Raw genomic sequence first — 24600 nt, forward strand, 5'->3', positions numbered from 1 at the left:
GGCGCCTATAACACTGCTTGGGTTCTGTCGTGCCAGGGAGGTCGCAGGGTACTGCCTGGTAGGTGCGCTGGGTACGATCCCGGCATTGCAGTTTGACTTGTGCGCCCTGCTTTACTTTCTCCGTCCGTTCCCTGGTCCTTACCGAGCGGGCGTCCCCGGTCGGTTAGTCCCAGTCGGCTCTAAATGCGCCAGTTGGAGAAGAGCAGTGAGCAGGGGTTCGGTGCATCCCCAGTCGAAGACACAGATCGGAGTCGAAATTAGTGCTTTGTCCATGCCTTCCGGTCGGAGAGGCTGTACGGAGGCGGGCTGGAGACCGAAGCGAGCGCTCTGGTCGGAGAGGTGGGCCAGAGTCGGAAGCGGGCGCCGTTCCTCCTCGGCCAGGCCTTCTGGTCGGAGATTGGATCGTCTTTCTGACCTGTCGTCTAGGTATTTCGGCTGGCCCATGAGTTACGCGTTGCTCGCAACGTTGTCTGTTGGACCTAGCCTTTATTGAAAAGTCAATATACGAGGGACCACGGGTTTATCAACCAGACATTATTATTAAAGTACTACTGGTAGGAGGGAGTATCGAATTGGAGAGGACATGACGCATCTCCTGTGATGTGAATATAAAATAACAATATCCTAGGGGCGACTGCTCTGATGTCCGCCACAAGCTACATACACTGAAGAAGCGAGCGATTAGCGTGATCGTGAGTGGGTAACACACCAAACCACACACCACACCACAGCAGCTGTTGGTCACGTGATCAGGTTAGTAGTGGCTGCCTGATAGCGCCAACATGCATAGCTGCTGCATGCATCGAGGATGAGATTGAGTGCCAGCAAATGTCATCGACATGCATGGAGAGTTGTACTGAATGACCCGCTAGAGCAACGTATGGTCACCGTCTACAGTTGCATGCATGTGCACAAAAGTGCCTTTGGTCCAAAATTAATTATAGACCTCAAATATACATGGACCCGTTCGCTTCGCTAAAAAAACAAGCCAAAACATTATTCCGGCTGATTTGTTGTGAGAGAAAAATACTGTTTCGGCTGAAAAAACAAGCTGAAAAAGATGGATTATAAAAGAAGCGAATAGAGCCATGAACCTGATCATATTGCGAGTCAACTTAACATGGTTAACAAAAATAGCAACTATTTCCGTATGGGCACTGGTATGTTAGAGCCACGTATAAAATATTTGTATTGCCGGCTTAATAATTTATTTTGCCTAATTAAGCATAGTCAATAATGTGCCCAAATTTCATCACGTGGTATCTTTAACGGTAATGCTACAAAGCGGACATCCGTTCGGACGGACGGACAGCTCCGCGCGCCCCGTGTCCCGCCCGCCTACGTCGTTGCTCACTTCGGCCTGCGCGGATTCGCCACGGCTGTCGCGCGCCTCGCTGCTGCGGCCGTCTCGCAGGGCCACCTCCACCGCACCAGTTCGTCACGCTGCCCGTCCATGTTGCACTAAAAGCGTATGTTGTAAACATTTTTTTGCGAATTACATAAGTACAGACACAGACACTCAACACGCACGTACACTCACCCCTATGAATACACGTACGCAAAACCTACCCCTATGAGCACCTCCGAAAGACTGTGTCGGCGTGTTTCAGATGCCCTAGATGTATGTTGTAAGCATTCTATATGGATGTTGCAAAAAAGTAGATCTGGATGTTGCATATGTTGCGATGGCCATACACATATGTTGCGAGTGTCTATTCAAAATATTTCATCTACTTCAGACGTATGTTGCTAGTGTTTTATCTGAATGTTGCATATGTTGAAGTAGCTATACACATATATTGCAAGAGTATGTTTCAAATATTTTATCTGCTTCAGACGTATGTTGCAGGAAGTGTTTTCATGTTGCAAGTGTTTTATGAGTAGGCACAGGCGGTCCCCGTAGGCGAAGGCGGTCCCTATGTGCGCAATACGGATGTTGCAAAAGTAGATCTGGATATCGCATCGTTGCAATGACTATACACGTATGTTGCAAGTATCTATTCAGAATGTTTCATTTACTTCAGACATATGCTGCAAGTGCTTTTATCTAGATGTTGCATATGTTACAGTGGATATACAGATACATTGCAAGCGTATGTTCTAATGTTTCATCTGCTTCAGACGTATGTTACAGAAAATGCTTTCATGTTGCAAGTGTTTCGTGAGCAAGCGCATGCGGTCCTGTGTGTACATATGTTTCATTTTCATACGAGGCCCATAGTTGGATGTTGCAACGTTAGTTGGGCAACAAAATAAAATGTAATCTACATAACGTCTAACAAGAGAGGTCGGTGATGCCATCCCCTCGCGGAGGTAGGAAAGGTGGAACATGCGATCGTATGAGTGTTTAGGACGTGAAATTAAAAAAGAATAATTAACGGGCCAGACAAAAAGATAATTTTTGTGTATATAAATAATTAACGGGATACAATCTAAAAACCAACAAGATACTTTTTTTTTAAAAAAAACTTAGATTAAACAAATGCGGTAAATACAAAATGGAATTGGATATTGTCCTGATTATAGTCTATCTTGCCCTTCCCTAATCCCAATCGAGAAGTTCGTCCGAAAAGTTCGTCGGCAACTCCTCGCCCTCCACCCCGTCGACACCGTCCATCTGGTTATCTCCCTCCGCCCACTCGGCGGCGCCATCGCGGCCTCGCTCATCGCCCCTCAACCCGACACCACCGCTGGGCCGTCCGACGCCCCGGGCCCCTCCTAAGCCCACCGACCATGAAACCCTAACCCCGCCGCAGCCTCGTCCACCGCTCCGGCAGTGGTGACGACCTCGCCGTTGGCCGTTCTGCCCACTACCCGCTCCCTTCCTCCTCACTTTTGGCTACAGTGCCCTCAGGTGCGCCGCTACCCACGCCCGATAAGGATTTGGCCTAGCTAGCGGTCACAAGAGGAGGAACAGGCGGCGGCGCGGCGCAAGGAGTGAATTATGGAGTTATTATATATGCAATTAATTGTGTGGGTGAACATGTTTCCACTTCCTTGAAAAGGAAATAAAACCAAAATAAGTGGTGCAAAATATCAAGCACCTTATTATTAAAGTACTACTGGTAGGAGGGAGTATCGAATTGGAGAGGACATGACGCATCTCCTGTGATGTGGATATAAAATAACAATATCCTTGGGGCGACTGAAGAAGCGAGCGATTAGCGTGATCGTGAGTGGGCCCACATGATCAGGTTAGTAGTGGCTGCCTGATAGCGCCAACATGCATCGAGGATGAGATTGAGTGCCAGGAAATGTCACGAGGCACCTCTACCACAGAAAAGATACTCCTGGATCAGAGCTAACTGCCACCACGGATATAATGTTATATACAATACATGTAATATTTTTTTTAAAAAAAAAACAGGGCACGAAATCAGAGCCACATGTCATCAACTTCTATCGCCAAATGAATTCATCTTTTTCGCTGTAAAATACTATTTCAATTCCCCTTTTGTTTTCTACTTATATCTTGTTTGACCTTTTGCCGCTGTGGACTTGTGGTGCATGCTATCCTAGCTGTAGCTATAGGACTGCTGGCTACTCGTTTCTAGACGCTTCCGTTCCGTCCCATGCGCCAAGCGGGTTACTCCAGGGCCAGTTTGGTGGCCACGGCCACCAACACACAATTCTTTTGCTTTGCTGCTCCCACCCAACAGTATTAACTGTTTGTATTTTTGTCCTTATTTATATTACTACATCCAGAGATGATAAACTCATATCACTTGAACAAAAAAGAACATACAAAATACATTTGAAGCTGCCCCGTTCGCTGGTCTGAAACTTGGCTGAAACTAGCTGAAAAACACTGTTCCGGCTGAATTGCTGTGAGAGAAAAACACTGTTCCGGCTGAAAAAAAAAAGCCGAACAAGCCATTTTTAAGACAAGCGAACGGGATTGCTTCATCCACTGATCAACTACGTTCACCATTTTCGCAGACAGTGTATTCTAATATTTTTGCAAGAGCGATCCTTTTTTTTCAATGTTGCTACTTCCCTTATTTTGTAAGTAGAGTCCCAGCCTTCTAAAATTCTACAGCACCCATGAATATACGGCACTTATATACATCAACATTGTGTTACCTGTTATACATTAAAAAAATTGGTGGATGTTGAAGTTGGGAGCCACCCGTGTCATCATCATCTGGTATCATGGTCATGGGCTTTGCTTCTCTGTTGCGTGTTAGTAGTTCGCTTGATATTGTTACTTGGTCAGCAATCAATTATCAACCACAGCACACAGGCATTGCCCTCAATCGGCCATGCCATCCAGGCAACCAACTACGTACAAGAGTATTTTGCTTCCATTTTTCTGGTTGTCCTCATCCCAGGACCCAGATACATACACCCTGTTCGATGGATCGTTTCTGTGGCTTATAAGCTGGCTGATACTGTTTTGTCGTGAGAGAAAAACACTGTATCATTGCTGATACTCGAGTAATCATTCTCACTTGTCAGCATGAACAGCTTGGGGCCCAACCCCAGCTAGACACAATCAAGATCAGCTCAGATATGACGCCTGTCATGCACGACTGAATATCAGATACTGGCCATTGCACTAGCAAATCTCAGATGCCTTCGATCCATACGACCATAGCAAACCTCAGCATGCACAGAGCCACAGATTTACATACTACTAGTACTGGGTGCAACACACATACGGCTTTACATACACTAGCTAGGCAGGCTACTGCGTCATGCTCCCCGCCGAACGATACAAAAGATTGTTCCAGGACGGACATGACTACCGGCGTCCGCCCTAACCTTCAATCAGCAGCCCTACTCCTTGTTCCGGGTCCCTCGGTCTTTCTTGTGGCCTCCGAGGATACGGGAGATCTGCAGACCTCTGCTGAAGGCCTGGTTGAACAGCATCCTGGTCTGGAACTCGGACACGAACGGGAACCAGGCGAGGAAGGCAATGGGCGTGAACAGCAGAAGTCCCATCAGGATCTCGTAGCCCCGGGCAAGAGCCTTGATCGACCCCCACAGCCCGATCTTTTGAATCACAGGCCTGATGGCTTGGGCAATCTGCAACACAACGCGACCAAGAATAATTGAGTAAATAATTCGGTCACCATGGAATCAGAAGGGACGAGGGAGAAATTATAAAACATGTTCAAGAACTAACCAAGAGCAAACCCCAGCCAGTGGGCATGAAAGCAAGGATGCAAACAAAGATGTCCAGAACCGTCATGCCGGGGATGGCTATTAAGATCACCACGATGGCTGTAAAAGTTATAAATATGAGACCCTTGATCAACCGGAACACTAGCTGGAACTCTGCACTGAACCTCCTCCTGCCCACTGATACGGTCTGCAAAAGAAAATACAACTGAGTGATCCAGCTAGAGAGAGTGGTTAAACCATTGGTGCCTCTTAACGAAACAAAAAAAAAAAAAATCTTACTACGATTATAGCATTTCTAGAGCTGTGCAGCCTAATTATATATTGTTTAGATTAAGAAAAAATTGCTAAATTATATGAGTCAGAAGGGAGTCTTTTTTTACTAGACTAGGCACTACCAAACCATTGATGAATCCTGGGAACCGTGAACGCAAGAGATGATTGTAGAAAAAGTTACCTTCATAACGAGTAAAATAACAAAAATTACAACCCATGAGAAGCAATAAACCTGGAAAGGAGCATTAGTTAGAAAGACTGCACCAGCAGAAAGCAGATGAAACCAACCCAATGCGAAATAAGACAAGTAAATTACCAGCACACTCTGGTTACCCTTGGTTATCTTCTTCGTTATATTCAGATGATACACAAGTCCATATTGGTAGATAAAGAAACGCAATGCAAGCAGTATTTCAACAATAGTGCCACGCTTCCCAGAGTATCGAAGGGGCTCTTGCTCTTTTTCCCACCATGACTCCCAGCTTTTCTCTGGTGCTACACCAATACCTCCGCGATTGCTGATCCACTTGTGCCAATCAGTCCAGTCATCCACAATCTTCTGCCACTCAAATCCAGAAGGATTGAACAGGAATGGTGCAAAGAGCCAAGCGCACACCATGAACCACATGGATACGGTGATGAAGATGTAAGTTATAGCCCCTCTATATGACTGACCAAATATTTCATACACAACTAGTAGAATCATCAGCTCGATGCCCTTGACAAAATGGCTACGGGAATAAAGTCGATAGTTGTCAGCAAATTTAGCATGGAACACCACAAACCCACGTCCAGTGGCTCTGTATTCAGCTCCTCCATGGAGTAATGTCCTTCCGTAGTAGTGAGTTTTTGTTCCCAATGAGAATGTGAAGAAAACAGAGGCCAACTGAAGCTGCATCAGTATAAAGTCACTCAATGCAGTTCTGAATCCTCTCTCCAAACCGATTTCCATCATCATGGGTAGCGCCATCAAAAACCCAAGTTGCACAAAAGACTCTGACGCAAGCGCAACCTGGAGAGGTGCATTGTGCACAAACCTCCTTCCAGTAGCCAGTGCTTCATCAAGTCCACTAAGTACAAGATATAGCCGCCCGTAGAGGAAAACATATACAGTCCATACTGTAATCTAAGTCCATGCAGAAATAACAGAGACGTTAAGGGTTAAACAACAAACAAGTCCAAACAAAAAATGCAAGAAAGGTTAAGTGTTAACCAATGAATGAACAAGAACAGTTAACAATTCAGGTCAGAAAAATACCATTGTACTGAAGTAGAAACCAATTGTTGTGTAGTAACAAGACAGCATCCTGAAGAAATCAAAGCGATGTCCTAACCGGTAGATGTCACGGCTCAGCGTCTGTTCGCCATTGCCATTTGCTATCTTTGCCTCAAACAGAGATATTTGATTGAGACCCACATCCCTTCCCTTGCCAACTTGCATGTATTCATGGTGAGTAACATTGCCTTCACGCAATGTGGAATTGAATCCTGCACCATAAGAAGCCACAATATTATCATAATAACAGTTCCACATTTACAAATGTTGAGCAGCAACAGCAAAAAAAAGTACCTGCAAATATGTCCTCACTAAGATTGATAATTTTGGATGCTTTACTCACACCACCCCTCGTAACGTGGAAAAGGCGATCGAAGACATCAGGATGACCATAATGAAACCGAACCCTGAATAAAGAAGGTTCAGGAAAAAAATATGATAAAGCCAACATCTTAGAATAGTAACATTCCGAAGAACAAAACAAAAATGAGAGGAAGATTCACACAATCCAAAGATTGACAAAAGTAGAACCAATAGACAATGCATCGCCACACCATGAATGTAAAATGAAATATGAACCAAGATGGATACCTCAACGGATTGGCAAGCACTCGTTGTCCAATTGTCACAAAACTAGTTTCCTGATTTGACATGAACCATGCAAGGGATGACACACTGCAGAAATTTCGCAATATTTAATCATGATAGGAAAACATGGACACTACAGAAAAATCAGAGGTCAGATGGTCTTAGTTTAGTTTTAACCTTAAATATATGAAACATGGCATATTACCTGCCCGTAAATATGTGTTCTCTGACTCCAAGTATTGATGGATATCTCACTCCATCATGTTTCTTCTCAAACTCTTGCAGCAGATTTCTCATTTTCAAAGCCTCCTCCATATAGTGCTCCTGCCAATACAACTCAACATAACCAAAGGTACGAAATAGACAAAACAATTCCTAAAACCTACCAGTGCACGAAGCTGTACCTGATTCATATCTATAGTTTGGAGACATTCGCCTCGGGTGAATATTATTGCATGGTTCTGATTTTCTGGCTTTCCTTCACCTAAAATGGCATTACCTGGTAGTTTTATCTTGTAGATGACCTACACAGAGAAGGTAGATGGCACATAAGTCCAACACAATTTGCACAACTGAGGCTGTGGATACTATAAATTGGATGAGTCATCAGAAAGATTTTGAACTATTCCAAATTAAACACAGAATGATCCCAACACACACACACAATAAAAACTAGTATTTAAGTTCAAAGGATTTACGTAACCAGGCACTTCTAGCAATGGCCAACCTAGATAAAGAAAATGAACCATGACTTTCTTCAGCTGCTAATCTACAGAAGGCGTTAGGAACTTAAAAATAAATGTCACATCCAAGATAATCATCTTGACATGCCTATATCATCTTCCTCAGCATTCTTTCTTCATCAATTCCAGTGCTAGTTTCAGTAAAGTAAGAATAATTGGCCAAAGCATCAACCATGATAAAGCAGAATAATGTCACACAAGTAAATACTAAATTAACAGTGTGGTTTTTCAATACCTGATCAAGGCTCTGACCAGGCTCATTAGGTTTTGTAACAGAAGCCTTCACTAACACTGAGTAGTAAACCTTTTCAATCTTCTTGTTTCTATCTTGGCTGGGTGCCTCAACTTCATCAATATAGGCGACCCGAAGCGATGGATATCTGCCAAAAAATTGCCACTTCTGTTGTTTCAATACCATCACATAACACGTCACTTATGGACAGCAAATAAACTAAAACATTAACAGTACTAAGTAGTAATGTGGCATGAACAATTTGCATCATCCTGTTACATTACTAACACCTACAGTTATTGGATGAATAACAATCATTAAAAAAAAGTTCATTTTAGCTTCATCCTAGGTCAAACTTCTCTAACTTTGACCAAGTTTTTAGAAAAATATACTAAAATCTAAAAGTTCAAATAAATGAACTATCAAGAGAATTTAATGAAACTAATTTGATATCAAAGATGTTGATGCATTTTTCTATAAATTCGGTTAAAGTTAGAAAAGTTTGACTTATCTATAAATTCGATTAAAGTTAGAAAAGTTTGACTTAGGAAAAAAGTGAAGTGAACTATAAATTGGAACAGAGGGTGTACAAAAATAAAGAGTGAACTTGGTCAACACATTGCTAAAAGTAGGGCAGATAAGCAAATATTGAAATTAACTATTGATCCATTGCTAACTACTAACAATTCCAAATCTATATTGTTCTAACCCAATAAGCATACAAAGTAGGTTGCAAGCAAAAGCAACCAGCTTATGTTATTTTCAGATTTGAGCATATAGTTTGAAAAATGGAGAATATTTGCAATTTACTCCTATAACAGGACTTATTCAGAAGTTCTCAAAGAAACTCACTCCGTCATTAGTCTCAAAATATCATGCGCACAAGGCTCATTAGAACGCTTCTGAATTCCATATTGTTGGCATGAGACAACATATGTAAACTTCATGTCAGCTATAGCCTTGCATTGAGTCATTAATTGTGAGTCCTCAGGCATTACTTCCGTTGCTCTGTAGCCTTCCATAAGATCTAATGAGACAAGAACAGAAGTTAGCACATATGTCACTAAGTCCTCATTCAGAACAACAGTTCAGAACCACAGCATAGACTGCTATTAGAAATACCATCATCTTTGGCCATATCAAGAAAAGCCTGAAGCTCCAAAGCTTTTCGATAGTACATCATCCCTCTTACTGCATACACAAGAGCAACAATGACCAAAAAAATAGACACCATACATGGTTTATGATGCTCCCTGAGAGAAGATATAAGTGCAGCCATGCAGGCGGTACACTATACCAGTTCTTGTTAATGTCTGCCCCCTATACGACGCCCAAAGACGAAGCTTCTCTTCCAGTTCTTCATCTTCACGGAGTTCCTCTTCATTCTTGCAGCCCACCCTTTCAAGGAAATTTTTCCATTCATCTTCAATGAGGTTAGTACACAAAAAGTCAGTTTCAGTGGACAGAGGGCAAACCAAAAAAATTGCATGAATATCAGTTCAAGTAAATGGTAAGCAAGTGAGAAAATAACCTGGGTAAATTTTTTGCAAGTAGAAAAGAATGGAAACTCCATCCTCATTTGGCTCTTCCAGATTTTGTAATGAGAACAGAACATCTTCCTTGTAATAAGGAGTCAAGATACTGCAATATAGAGATAGTTGAAGCAATGAAATAAGAAAAGCAAGCAAAAGATCAAATCAAACACGCATCTTGCAAAAGTGGCTTGCCAACAAGTTTTGTGGAAAAGTATGCAAAAACAAACTTATGCAAGACAAAAAAATGTAATACATGTTGCTCAAACAAAATGAATAGCCAAGCACACTATAGTTCAAACAAACAAACAATAAAATGAAACCTTTCCACATACAGCAGGATTCTTTTTGCTAAAAGAACTAATAAGGAAGCAGCATCAGCATTTCAAACAGATAAAACTGAAGCAAATACTCCCTGCGTTCCAAATTGTGAGCCATTTTAGTTTTGTCCTAAGTCAAACTTCTCTAACTTTGAACAAGTTTATTGACAAACATGTTAACATTTACAAAACCAAATAAATGTATTATCATTGCATATTTCAAGTTTGATTTAACAAAACTACTTTGATGTGATAGATGTTCCTATAAACTTGGTCAAAGTTAGACTAGTTTGATTTAGAATAAAATCAAAATGACCTATAGTTTGGAAAGGAGGGAGTAGTAAATAATCAACTACGTTATTTAGATGAGAATTGCCAACAAAATGACTGCACATTGAGCAAATTATAAAATGACATATCTAGGACTACCAAGAAGGTTTCAGGAGTAGCGCTAAATTAGTGCATAATACAACACAAACAGATAATCAGTAGTAAAAACTTACGAGAAGGGCAACATGTTCCGAACTTTTGGAGCATTGGGCATATCCATAAATAGAGAATTTGCAAAGAACGATATCCGCCGCCTAGCATCAAGATTAGTAGGAACATCCATAGCAGACTCCTTCACAGTTAACAGAAGATGAAGCCTCTTTATCTGAAACAAGCATAATGTTTATGGCATTGCAGCAACAGAAAGAAAATACATAAGCATCACATCAGAATCCCCTATATATAAAGGACGGGGATGAAAATCAGACCTTTTCAGTCCATGCATTTGATTCCTCCACAGGGAACTTAATAGCTTTAGCAAACAACTGGTCTTGCTGATCTAGCGGTGTAATTCCTTCATGTTTTCTACTGTGGGGACCATGTACGGAATCCAACAGTCTGGAAGAAAAATAATAAAATAATAAAAAATATAACACAAGCTACCACAACATTTCAGTAGACTATACTAGATAATCAGTTCCATAATCACTAAATACCATCGCAAAAAGTAACTAGATAAATCACCAAATTGTATGTAGAAACAAAATTGAACTCCAGCTTTAGTTTTTGTTACTAACAAACAAAAATAAAGAACATGATAGCTATGACAGAAAGAATGCAAGCAGATCTGCATAAGAATGCAAGCAGATCTGCATAAGTGGCATGCCATGCATGTTAATATCCGAAGAAGAATATCAAGTACTGTAACAGAAGGAAACTAAGCTACTCACGGGCCGAGCTCCTGTTCCTCCATTATATCCCTTGTGACCACCTCAAGCATATCTTGGAACAAAATGACTACCTGACCCAAGTCTTCCTCCTTGTTTTTTTGCTGCACTCAAGAAATAGATACAGTTAGGAGGTATCCACCATGAACATGACCTAAAACAATGATGACAAGATTTATACCAGTAACTCAAGTAATTCAACAAACTTCTTGCTCAGTGCAGGAAGGTTCCTCATATTGAGATCCTTTATCAGAGTTTCCTCTTGTATATGCTGATCCACAACTGCGAAAATCTGTGCTAGGACACTGAAATAGACATCACATGGTTATTCGGAAGGAAAATCCAAGCGGCTTAAAGGAACTTCAGTCAAACAGATGTTACACACCAAGGGTTAAATACAAAATATTTTTTTCCTAGAAATCCCCCACCCTCCGATTCAGATCAATCAACTCTTTTCAGTTTCAGCATCTTGAAACCATTACCCATTCAAAATGGACAGATATTGTACAAGAATAAGGTATGTGGAAGCTTCAAGGAACCACCTCACTAATATGGAGGGGGAGCCACAAATACACTAAAAGCTGCACACATGACAGTTGAAGACTCAAGGCCAGAGTTTCAGAGTTTATCATATCTTCATCCTTTCACATTAAAATGCATGACTTATGTTTTGAACCCTTGATTTGGGATGGTGTGTTCGGAGCAGAATTGGTACTACTTTAGTCTTTAGGTTCAGTGCCATATTGCTTCCAGTCCAGAGACGAAGAAACACCATGTGATCTACAAATTTGGGCCCTGGCCCAACAAGTACCAACAATGGGGCCTTCCCTAATAAATAACAATCTTGATAAGAGAAGACATACTGTTTCTCCCGCTGACCAAACACTAAAGTATTGATGACGTTCTTGAATGAAGCATAGCATTCTCTGGTAGCAAAAGAAAAGTATGGATCTGATTTTATCCTCTTTGTCAGATCACGGTCTTTTCCACCACTGTCTGCTGCCATATCGAGTGCTATTGGGATCTACAATCCAGCAGATAAACAATAAACTGCTGAATCCACAAATATAGTAAGTACAGAAATTACAGAAAGAGCAAGATGAGCAAACCTTGCTAGCAAGTAGGAAAGGCGGCCATTGGAATATATCAAGTTCACGGTCTTTACAGTATGGAACCAGTAGCAGATCCATCTCCCTATTGTCTATGAGGTCTTCTTCACGGAAACTTGTAATAATCACATTCCACATTTGAGCAAACCTTGCGGCTCTTTTCTCTCTCTCTCTTTCGTCACCAGAAGCCTAAAAAACAAAACTGTGTCAGATCAAATAGATATTACTCTATTGAACTGCCAATGATCTACTCATAATACCCAGTCTTACAATAGAAACAAATACCTTGGGTCTACTCGAAAAAGCAGCACGAAGACCTTTACTCTTATTTGCATCAGAAGGAATCAAGCGTTCATTGAAGGCCTCAGGCAAAGATTCAAAGCGAGATCTCAACATTCCTAATGTCCGTATCTGATATTATGGAACCATGAAAGGAGTCTAATGTGAGTCCCATTGATCATGATAAATTATGTTCCACAATACTAGGGAAATATATAATAAAGTAAAGAGGCATCATAAAACAAGCGGAATTTGGTAAAGAAAACGGTATAAAAAATAACAGCATTTCTATTGATGCTGTTAGCAATAGGCGCCCTAATGGGCTGTTATGGGCCAGTGTGGTTAAGCACCTTAGGGATTAAGATAGATTGATAAGGCAAGGATCACCGTTGATTGGGTGTTTCTATAAACCCTTAGGGATCCTTGCCTATATAATGTACCCCTGTACCCCTTTAATCAATCAATCAATCCCGAGGCTAATTGCTCTCATGGTATCACGCTTAGGTTTAGACTTCCGCTGCACCTTCCTCGCGCGCGCCGGCCCCCAGCCGCGCGCCTCCCAGCCCAAGCGCGCCGGCTCCTGCTGCGCCGCGCTGCCATGGCCTCTGCTCCGCCTTCTCCCAGAGACGACGCCAACGGCTCCGCCACCTCCCTCCAGGCCGACGAGGTGACCCGGCGGTTCGCCCAGGAGCAGGCGAATGAGGCCGCCGCCCCAGCTCAGCGCCTGGAGCGCGAACGCATGGCCACGCGCGACGCCGCCCTGGCTCGCGCCCTTGAAGCCGAGCAGCAGGCCGCGGCCGCTGCCAAGGAGCGGGACGAGGCGGCACAGCACGCCAGCGACGCCCTCGCGCGCGCCGCCATGGAGCGGGCAGCCGCCGACGCTGCCATCGCGCCCGAGTCTTCGGGAGGACCCACTGCGCCGCCTCCAGGAGGTCCTGCGCCGACCGACCTAACTCTGTGGAGCCAGTGGCGGTGACAGGAATAAGGGAGCCATTACCGACAATAATAGATGAAGGGTTAGGGTACCGCGGGAGAAGAACATGTGAAAGAGAGGAGGGCTGAGATGTCATATGTGAAGTAGCACCTGAGTCGAAGTACCACTCGTTGGTCGAAGGAGGGGTCAGCGATGTCGTGCTGAAGAGCTCCGGCAAGACTGCGAAAGTCTGTAGCATCAGACACAGAAGCCCCCTCAGCTGCAGCAACCTTAGAGTTGGTGTCAACTGGTGTAGAGCACGGCTTGCACTCGGTCATCCCGGCGCGATCTAAGATATCCAGCATGTACTGTCGCTGTGAGAGCAGGAGTCCATCACCACGTCGCTGAACATGCATACCGAGGAAGTGATGTAGTTCACCAAGATCTTTCATGGCGAACTCCCGCTGAAGTGCTGAGATGATCCGCCGAAGAAAATCTGACGACGAGGCTGTGAGGACAATATCATCAACATATAGCAACAGGTAGGCTGTGTCTGATCCGCGCTGATAGATGAAGAGTGAGGTGTCTGACTTGGCTTCGACAAACCCAATAGACAGCAAGTAAGAGGCCATCCGACTGTACCAAGCACGAGGAGCCTGCTTCAGGCCATAGAGCGACTTCTTCAAGAGGCAGACAAAGTCCGGATGAACTGGATCTTCGAACCCGGACGGCTGCTGGCAGTACACTGTCTCAGTCAAATTGCCATGAAGAAAGGCGTTCTTAACATCCAGCTGGTGAATGGGCCAGTGGCGAGTGAGCGCTAAGGAGAGCACCATGCGAACAGTAGCAGGCTTCACCACAGGGCTGAAGGTCTCATCAAAATCCACACCAGGCCGCTGGGTAAAGCCACGAAGAACCCAACGTGCCTTGTACCACTCGAGGGAGCCATCAGACTGAAGCTTGTGCTTGAAGATCCACTTCCCAGTGACAACATTGGCCCGAGGAGGACGGGGCACAAGATCCCAGGTGTGATTCTGCAGGAGAGCACTGTGTTCTTCCTCCATAGCTGCTCGCCAATTGGGGTCAGCAAGAGCGCTACGGAAGGTCTTCGGCACCGGAGATAGAGGCACAGCGTGGTAGATAGCAGGCATCCTGTAGCCGCTCTTCGAACGGGTGCCCATGGAGTGCTGGTTGGCCACCGGAGGAACAGCAACCGCACCCTTGGGCAGCGGGGCTGCTGTTGCAGCAGGGGCGGCCGGTGCAGCAGCTGAGGCGGCTGATGCAGCAGCCGGGGCGGCCAATGGCTCGCGCGGCCGACGCGTGTAGACATGCGTGAAGTCGCGAGCTGGCCGGAGAGGTGGGAACTCTGGTGGTGGCCCGCGGGGCGCCTGCAGGGGTGCTGGGGAGCCCGGGAACGACGCAGGGGATGGCGCGCCGGCACGCAGCGCGTCGGGCAGCTCCAGGGCCGCGTGTGGCGCGGAAGAGAGACTCCTGGTGGCCGCGCGTGGCGCGGTGGATGTCCCCGACACCCGCAGCGCAGGGGGGACGTAGAGCGCGGGCGTCGGAGGATCCTCAGCATCCTCGGGAGGCTCCAGGGGCGCCCCAGGCACGGCCTCACGGGGACCGACAGGGGGCGCGGGTGGCGTCGGAGGTACTGGGAGGAGTTCCTGCAGGCAAACACTTGTGCGACGGTCCAATAGGAGCGGGCACAGCATCAGTAGTGTCATCGGCAAGAAACTCGAGGTCTGCTGGAGTACGAGGACCATGACGCTCAGCGAAAGGGAAGGCCGTTTCATCGAAGATGACGTGCCGGGAGATGATGACTCTATTGGATGATAGGTCAAGGCAGCGGTACCCTTTATGATGAGCTGAATAGCCTAGGAGGACGCACAGGACAGACCTAGGGGCAAGCTTGTGAATGGCAGTGGCGGACATGTTGGGATAACATTTGCAACCGAAGACTCGCAGATGATCATATGTGGGTGGCTTGCCAAACAAGGCAAGATGAGGTGTGGAGAACTCTAGAGTCTTGGTGGGCAATATGTTGAGGAGGATAGTCGCCGTGGAGAGAGCCTCCACCCAGTAGGAGGGAGGCATGGACGCCTGAAAGAGCAGGGAGCGAACAACGTTATTTATAGAGCGAATAATGCGTTCAGCTTTACCGTTCTGAGACGAGGTGTAAGGGCAGGACATGCGAAGGTGAATGCCCTGGGTGAGGAAGAAGTGCCGGGTGCTGGAGTTGTCAAACTCTTTCCCGTTGTCGCACTGTACGGCTTTGACGCGGGCGCCAAATTGAGTGGAGGCGTGGGCGATGAATTGAGCAAGCGTGCTGAAAGTGTCAGATTTAAGTCGTAAAGGAAACGTCCACAAATAATGAGTGCAATCATCAAGAATGACCAAATAGTATTTATAACCAGAAATGCTGACAACTGGAGAGGTCCATAAATCACAATGAATAAGATCAAACTTGCTAGACGCACGAGAGGTGGACACATGAAAGGGCAGACGAACATGACGCCCTAGCTGACAAGCATGACATAAATCGGAACAATCCTGAATAGGGAATGAAACACTAGACGCGAGCTTTGACAAGGCCTCGTGACCAGGATGCCCAAGACGCCGATGCCACAGTGGAGAGGAGCCCTGAGCGGCAAGGGAAAGTGCTGGTGGAAGGCGAAGTGGGTACAATGGCCCGGAGCTATTACACCGGACGATCTCTTTCCGAGATGGAAAAACCTTCACAGAACAACCAGCGGGGTCAAACTCAACAGAGCAATTATTGTCAATAGTAAATTGGCGAACAGAGATAAGATTCTTAATAATTTGTGGCGACACAAGGACATTATTAAGACGTAAATTGGATGATAACTCTGTGGAGCCAGTGGCAGTGACAGGAATAAGGGAGCCATTACCGACAATAATAGATGAAGGGTTAGGGTACCGCAGGAGAAGAACATGTGAAAGAGAGGAGGGCTGAGATGTCATATGTGAAGTAGCACCTGAGTCGAAGTACCACTCGTTGGTCGAAGGAGGGGTCAACGATGTCGTGCTGAAGGCGGCGGCAAGATCCGTCGGGTCCCAGGAAGGGAGGCCAGTCATAGGGTTGTAATACCCCGGAGCGACCCACTGTCCAGCGGGCTGCTGGTGAGCAACAAGCGTCTGCTGCTGCTGCTGAGCGAGCAGGGCCTGCTGCTGTGCCTGGTGCTGCGCCTGCTGCTGGGCCTGGTGCTGCGCTTGGAGGTGAGGGGGCACCGGGATGGGTGCCAGAGGCGGACGAGGAGCTCCTGGCCACATCTGGATGGTGCCGGACCAGGGATTGTAGAAGCTGGGCCAAGGGCGCCCCCCCCCCCAGCCGGCTGCTGCTGTGTGGCGCCGGCAGGGGGCCGGGAGCCCTGTCCTGAAGCGCTGCTGCTGCCTTGTCCTTTGCCGCCGCCGCCGCGCTTGCTGCGGCGGCTGTTGGGAGCCTTGGAGCCCCCTCCAGTGCCTCCAGAGCCTGCAGAAGGTGGAGGTGCCGCGGTGGGAGTAGTGAAGGCGGTGAGTGCAGCCGCGGGAGCCTCCTTGCGATTCGCCATGGTGAGTTCCTCAAGGATGAGGTCCTCACGGCCTTCGAGGAACGTGGGGAAGGGCTTGGCTCGGCGAAGAAGCGTGCCGACGTGGGCGAAGCGCTCGTTGAGGCCGCGGATGACGTTGTACTTGACGTTCACTCGCCCAGACATTGCATATGCTGTTCAGCAGGTCTGCCTCCACATGCATGACCCTCGAGAGCCTCACCTTGCTGCTCTGAAGCGGATCCTTCGCTATGTTCAGGGCACACTCCACCTCGGTCTCCTGCTGCGACCGACTACTTCGACTGATCTTGTTGTCTACACCGACGCTGATTGGGCTGGTTGTCCCGACACTCGCAGATCCACCTCGGGTTATGCAGTGTTCCTCGGTGACAATCTCGTTTCCTGGTCTTCCAAGCGCCAGAATACAGTATCAAGATCAAGTGCTGAAGCCGAGTATCGCGCAGTGGCTAATGGAGTTGCAGAGGCGACCTGGCTACGTCAGCTTCTTTTGGAGCTACATGCCCCTCTTCGGCGCGCCACACTGGTGTACTGCGACAACATCAGTGCCGTCTACATGACCTCCAACCCGGTGCAACATCAGCGCACCAAGCACATTGAGATCGATTTTCACTTCGTCCGGGAGCAAGTCGCCATTGGTGATCTACGAGTTCTGCATGTTCCTACCTCCTCGCAGTATGCTGATATCTTCACCAAGGGACTGCCTACCTCAGTGTTCACGGAGTTTAGGTCCAGTCTAAACGTGCAAAGTGGCTGACGTTTCGACTGTGGGGGAGTGTTAGCAATAGGCGCCCTAATGGGCTGTTATGGGCCGGTGCGGTTAAGCACCTTAGGGATTAAGATAGATTGATAAGGCAAGGATCACCGTTGATTGGGTGTTTCTATAAACCCTTAGGGATCCTTGCCTATATAATGTACCCCTGTACCCCTTTAATCAATCAATCAATCACGAGGCTAATTGCTCTCAGATGCTACCAATATGGAAAAAACTAGAAACGGTTGCTTAAAAATAGGAAGGAGGGAACACAATCCTAGGACGAATTTTCTGATTGCTACTAGATGCAATGCAGTTTATTGGACAAGGAAACTGTTTCGAAGGCCAAAGAAAGGCGCATTAAAAATACGCAAGATACTAAAAAATTTTACCAACCTCACCAAGGCGACGATAAGCCCCGTAGATGCCACCAATTAATGTAGAAAATAGTGCATACCAAATTTGGGTGTCCATGAAATATACCTGTATTTTAACTAATTAAACTCAAACTAAAAGAAAGATTTCCTTCTTATGAGCAACAAGACAGATCAAAACGTACAAGAATTATCGGAGCCCAGAGTGATATAACAACACCAATATTGTTAGTTCCTGCAAATTAAACCTAAATAAGAAGCCAAAAAAGTTATCAAAAAATGTAAAATAGGGATTTCATGACAAATACCATGAGGGAAAAACTCGTGCCACTGGAATGTCCTGATAGGTTCTCTCATTATATCTTTGGTTGGCTGTACCAGAGGTTTGATCTGCAACGGGACAGTAAGACAAGATGAATAGCCAGCAGCCGTGGAGAGCTTAGAAGGATTAGTCGTCTTTGAATCCCAAACAAATGGACAATAGATCTCCAATCATTCCGCATGGCAAGCACTTTTTTTAACATGTACAAACTATGTGCTCATTCTTATTTATGTGAACATTTGATGCATCTGATCAGGGAATAGCTTCTGGTCGGCAACTTAACTTGTGACAGAAGAAATCCAAACATGAATTCGGTAACCCAAAGTTCATGCCAAACCATAAGTCTTCAGGGAGTTGTGCAGTCAAATCATATTTTGCCAATAAACTACCATGCATAAGCTACATGACGTGGGACTTATTGTTTCTACATTATCTGTTTTCCAACTACCAAAACCACAAAAAATATACCGAGGACAGTCAAGGTCAATACTCAAACCGTGAGATTTATCGATTTATTTTTGTTCTTTGATAATGAGTCTAAACTTCATGTTCAAGGATACCGAAATATGACATCCATCAACAGTGGTGGAATGAACATGATACAAGAAATGAATGTTACCTCAATATAGAAGCTTACTATCAACTTCATTGCTAAAAGAATAATCCAGAACATGGTATACCTGTCAGGACAACAAGTTCAGTAATTGAAAAAGATGTAACACGAGACAAGACAATGTGAAGATGGGTTAACAATTTAACATACTTGAAGAGGGAGAATGCACCTTCATGCATCCCTCTGCCAACAAATAATCGAGGCTGCAGACAAAAATAGAATCTTTTTTTTTTTAAAGAAGGCATCCAGAATCTTAACCATCTAATTAACAGCATGATCATGATCTAATTAACGAGAGATGGAATGCTACCTGAGACCACCACATCATGATCGTTATGACCTTAACATTTGAACTCTCTAGGAATCTTCTCATAAATGGGAAAAGAAATAGCATAGAAGCAAGTATGTTTGGTGCCATATATATCACTACGGCCAATATATACAAAGATGGCTGATTCTGACCATCACCAAGCCAGCTTTTTATTGTTCTTGCAAGACCAGTAGGATTCTCCCAAGTGTACGCATAAGTCACAGGTAAAATCACAACCCATGCAGCAGCAGATATTAACTTCAAGACATATCGCAGCTTGACTGCAAATGACATGCTTCTTCTTGCTTTCCAGCCAAATACGAGGTCTAGGATTGCTGTCACACACATAATAGATTCATTAGCATTAATTAAATCCGTCCTCAACATAAGACACATATATGCAAATTATTGAGTTGCATGCACCGACCAGTTCGACCCAAAAGCTTAAGCTGATGGGGAGAGGTGCGCAATTCACTTATATTCCAACACAAATTGAAGAAAATGATAATTATTTCCAAAAAACAATGATGTTAAACATACAGCCCTCAATTTCAAATTTCAAATAAAAGAATAGCCCCAGACAAAGTTATTTTTTAAGGTGCATGCCTTCATGCCAGTCACCTAGCCAATATTTCTCTGTGGGTAAAAGCAAAAGATAGGCAAAAAACTGAGTAGGGTTCAGGAGATTTCAATGAGCAGGAAAACTTAATAAGGTACATGATGCTGTGCATAATTCACAAAGACCACTATAAAAGTAAAAACTGTTACAACATTGGCATGTAGAGCTCTGTTACAAGTAGCAACTACTGAGATCCCAACTAAATAATTGGGGAGTGATATGGCAAATATGTAAACAGGGAGATGGAGGGAATGATGGGAGTGTCAAATACCTTGACCCAACTTCAAAATTGCGGCAGTAATAAATATGCTCAAAACCTTCTTAAATACTCCAGCATCAAAGATATCACTTGGTGTTCCACCATTCCAAGCAATAATTATCATGGCCTATATGAAAATCATAAACCATCACAAATATGTTGAATTAAGGGGATGATAATGTTTAACAGAGGTATTTAAGGAACTGTGACAGATATAGAAAGTGCACACAGAAGAGCAACTAACCTGTAAGGACAATATTAAGAAGATCCACATTCTGTCGAAACTACGGAATATGTGCCAAAATGAACGTATCTCCACAAAATTAACTTTTCCCATCCAATGGACATTGCCTGCAGATCTGTTCTCCTGGATGACAACAAGAAAAATGGGTTTCAATAGGACTGGTAGTCCAGGGAGTCTTTATTTTGCTTGTTTTAAGTTGAAGGAAAAACTAAGCATCACATCAGACCATGGATCTGCATTCCAAGCTACGAAGTGTAAAAGACAAGGCAAGATGAATGTAAAACGAACAGATCAAACCTATCTGCAGTAATATTATAGACCAAATGAACAAATTGCCAGAATTAGAGCATCCACCAGAAAAGAAAAGGAACATCAGAATATTTTAAGTTCAATGTGTATATACTTAAGCAATTGTAATATTATCTATCACGAGAAAACATTAACGCACTTAAGTTACAGAATGTCAGAAAAGAAGTATGAGGATATCAATATTATTGAGAGAACCTACTCCATTCAAAAGATTCGGATAAGCAACTTTCGGAGTTTTGAAGAAGTCAGCATCAGCCCTCATAGGCCATCCTAGCCGGAAACAATCAACTGACCTGACAAGCCATACAGTAATGATTTGGGTTTCATTAAAATCTGGGGCACAAGATTGTAAAGAGCAATGCAATCAACTCATCACTTACCAAAAGTACTCATTCAGATCATCATAGTTTCTCCAATGCGAGTGCTTTGATTTCATGGTCTTGCTCCTTTCAGCTTCCTGTTAAGTTCCCATAAACTGTGATCAAATTGAAATGAAAGTAAGACAACATTCAGGTATTTAAAATAACACATGTTATACCTTCTCTATAACTTTGTATATTGGAGTCACGACTTTCATCAAAAAGGCTTCTTCATCACCACCATATGCTGGTTTAACATTTTCACCGGTCATTGGGCTCACATTTCCAGCCAGCATGCCATAGAGTTCAAAAGCCATCTACGCCAAGCAAGATAGCCTCACATAAATTAAAATTTGCAAGCAATATATTGCTATATTTTTGCCATGAATTTCAGGGTATAATCTTGACTACCGCAAGCATATCAAAGTTAATTTGGAAAAAGAATGCAAGCCAATCTTACATGATGGTAGATGTAACAGATACACTCTGGCATGAATCTCAAGTTAGCCGCCTCACCCCAAATCAGCAGGTAGAGGCCCATATAAAGAAGCTTACGCTGCTGCACTTCCTGCTGGATGGTTGGCAACCTAGAGATCAATTCGACAAAACGTTTAGAGAAACAGTAACTTAACAAAGAGATGTACTATATGTCCTTTCAAGTGTAGTAGCTCTAAGGCTGAAATGCCATGATTGGCAACCAACTAAATGAAACAGAGGAGTGTAAGCACAGCTCTAGAAAAAAAGTCCAAGTGATTCATATACATTTCATAATGGATCCTCTGTACCTACCATAAACTGCTTTTGCGGCCAAGGTACTTGCACCACTTCTTATAATTCTTAAATAGCTTCTTCATTACATCATCCAGAGCTTTGTCGTCCAGCTAAAAAACGTAGCGCCATCATACCATCAATATGCAAATTGGAGCAGGTCCAAAAAAGAAAGGTCATCTGGTTCCTCTAGAAGATTTAAACACACGCAGAGAGAAAGAGAAAGAGAGGAAATTTGTACCTTTGGTTGTTGGTCAGCCTTGGGTATTTTCCTTATATGAACATTTGCAAGCAACAATATCAAATGTTCCCTTTGGTTGGACACGTTGTCTTTCTGAAAAAGGACTTTAAGTTAGATGAACGTATATTCTAACTTCTAAGTGTACTTTTAAGGGCAAAGCACGCTACAACACAGAGAATGCCAGGAACAAATAAGTTTCACACAATTACCTGAAACCCAAACATAGCCTGAAGCCAATCAAGAAGGTCTTTACCAGTATTCTTCTCATCAGGCTTCTTGTCTTGGTCCTTTGGCCATGGCAGACCTCTAGTATTGCGAAGAGCATAAACAGCAGCTTGAACCTACATAATTATGAGGAACAAGACACTATTAATGGTTTGCTCGTAAAAGGCGTAGTTTGGCTCTTAAGATGGCCAATGTTAACGAGAAAGATGATAGACGAGAACCTCTGGATATCGCATAATGGCTTGACCAGTACTTTCAGGATCAAGTGGGAGAATGTTGTAAGGTAAAAACAACTTTTTCTTTTCTTCGACCTTATTGTGTGTATCCAAAATCTGTGCAGCAATAACACAAGGATAATTCACAGTTAAAGTCAATAAAAGAGGTGCAAGACTGGGTGTACCAGTGCCAAGAAAGAAAACAGAAATCAGCATAGCAACAGAGATGAATGGCATACCGCTTGATCAACTTCAACAGACTGCGAAACATTAACAGCACTCAAGACCTCAAACAAGACAGCAGCCGTTTGGTACGCCTTAGTGAGCAGTGCACTGGGGAAACAGAAAGGCAGAGCGTGAAGGGGGGGAGCAACGAGCGAGCAGCACGCACAACGACAGCAAGATGCGTCACGAGAAGAGAATGGCTCACCGGTCAGCCTTATCAGCAGCATTTTGCAGCGCCTGGATGTACTTCTTGTAGTATTCGCGGTAGAAGCGCTGCATCTCCCGAGCATCGCTCTGGTGGACCCTTCCCTTCAGTGTGGGATCATTTTCCTGGAGAAGCCAAGAGGTCAGCCTTTGTTTGTCATCAGCCATCACAGAATTATGAGAACACGAGTTGTGGAGGGATATAGGGAATGATAATCTGTGCCAAGTTTTAATATTTTATTATAATAATGACAGTGAAATCAAGCAAGGAAAGGCCTTGGTAGAAGCAGCGGGCACAGTGGCAGCTGCATTGCAGCAGTGCGTGGTGTGGAACAATAAATAGCCGTGCGTGGTGAAGAATGAATGATGAAGAGTAAAAAAAAAAGGAAAAGGGGGAAGAGTTGAGTTGTAGTACTACGGACCCTCTCAAGCCTCTGCAGAAGTGCGGTCTTGAACTGACGAACACCACGGCCACTGGAAGTCGGGTCGAGGCGGTGAGCCTTCTCGAAGGCATAGAAGCGACCTGGAGGGAGCAAGCAAGCAAGACCGTAAGAGACGACGGAAGAGGAATCGGATCGGACCGGATCGACATGGTCAGTAAAAAAAACAGCACTAGTAGTAGCACAAGAAAACTTACAGAGGTATGCGACGCGCGGGTTGGTGGCCTCGACCTCGTTGGCGACGCGGAGGATGGGCGCGATCTCGACGAGCGAGGACGGCACGACCTCGCTGTCGAAGATGGACTCGCCGAGGTTCCCGACGGTCTGGGTGCGCAGGAGGCGCCTGCCGGTGGAGGAAGGGGCGGCCGGGGACGGCGAGGGGGCGGGCGAGGACGAGGACACGTCCGCCGTCCTCCGCCCCGGCGCCGCCATCCCGCTCCTGCGTCACCTCACCTCACCTCACTCCGCAGCTAGCGCAGCGGCGGCAGCGGCAGGAAGGCAGCAGCTAGCACGGAATCGAATCTCCCCCTCTCCCTCCCCAGCACGGGAATGCGGCCCGGTTAGCTTGCCTTTTGGGTGGTAGATAGATACGGGGGACGGCGCGTGGAGATGGAAGGAAACCCTAGATCAGATTTGGCGGCGAGGCGGCGCACGGGAGGGGAGGAGGGGGTGTGGATGCCGATGGAGTGGACTGGAGTGGGATGAGCAGAGAACAGCAGCCAGTGAGGACGGAAAGCTGGAACGAGGGAAGGAAACGGACGGAAAGGTTTTGCTGGGGTTTTCAAACTTTGTTTGGAGCCGTAGTTAAGAAGGCCTGGGGTTCCAGGGATTCTACGGTTCTGCCACTAAGGTTTACGCATCGTGGGCTAGCCCAACTCTATGGCGCCGTTCGCTTCTCTTATGATCCATCTTTTTTAATTTATATTTTTAGTTGTAGCAATATT

At 45.0% G+C, this 24600-nt stretch overlaps 1 protein-coding gene across 1 annotated transcript; it reads right to left on the minus strand.

The window, feature by feature from the left end:
• Positions 1-4201: 4201 nt before the first annotated feature.
• On the minus strand, positions 4202-24391 carry LOC136520281 (callose synthase 3-like). Its single transcript, XM_066513736.1, has 41 exons — positions 23854-24391; positions 23639-23739; positions 23218-23342; positions 23027-23120; positions 22794-22904; positions 22557-22688; positions 22348-22440; positions 22128-22219; positions 21799-21925; positions 21518-21655; positions 21360-21436; positions 21179-21272; positions 20671-20793; positions 20439-20553; positions 19549-19883; positions 19389-19441; positions 19245-19305; positions 18612-18693; positions 18489-18538; positions 18326-18412; positions 12703-12828; positions 12418-12606; positions 12172-12332; positions 11490-11613; positions 11312-11412; positions 10850-10979; positions 10595-10746; positions 9771-9880; positions 9537-9662; positions 9362-9430; positions 9092-9266; positions 8243-8387; positions 7669-7788; positions 7470-7588; positions 7268-7351; positions 6971-7083; positions 6659-6888; positions 5717-6526; positions 5582-5632; positions 5129-5314; positions 4202-5028 (listed from the first exon to the last, which is right to left on the minus strand). Exons 1-41 carry the CDS (start codon positions 24086-24088, stop codon positions 4780-4782), a joined length of 5895 nt encoding a protein of 1964 aa, XP_066369833.1. The 5' UTR covers positions 24089-24391; the 3' UTR covers positions 4202-4779.
• Between the last annotated feature and the right edge of the window lie 209 nt (positions 24392-24600).

The sequence above is a fragment of the Miscanthus floridulus genome, chromosome 18, assembly GCF_019320115.1.
Source record: "Miscanthus floridulus cultivar M001 chromosome 18, ASM1932011v1, whole genome shotgun sequence".
NCBI lineage: Eukaryota > Viridiplantae > Streptophyta > Magnoliopsida > Poales > Poaceae > Miscanthus > Miscanthus floridulus.

Bases quoted from the DNA above. Each gene is read 5' to 3' on its own strand.
- LOC136520281 (XM_066513736.1), bottom strand. From the start codon at position 24,088: ATGGCGGCGCCGGGGCGGAGGACGGCGGACGTGTCCTCGTCCTCGCCC. The intron at 18,539-18,611 runs GTATTTGTCATG...TTTAATTTGCAG, and splicing joins GCACGAGTTTTTCCCTCATG to GAACTAACAATATTGGTGTT. The intron at 7,589-7,668 runs GTACAGCTTCGT...TTGTATTGGCAG, and splicing joins AAACTATAGATATGAATCAG to GAGCACTATATGGAGGAGGC.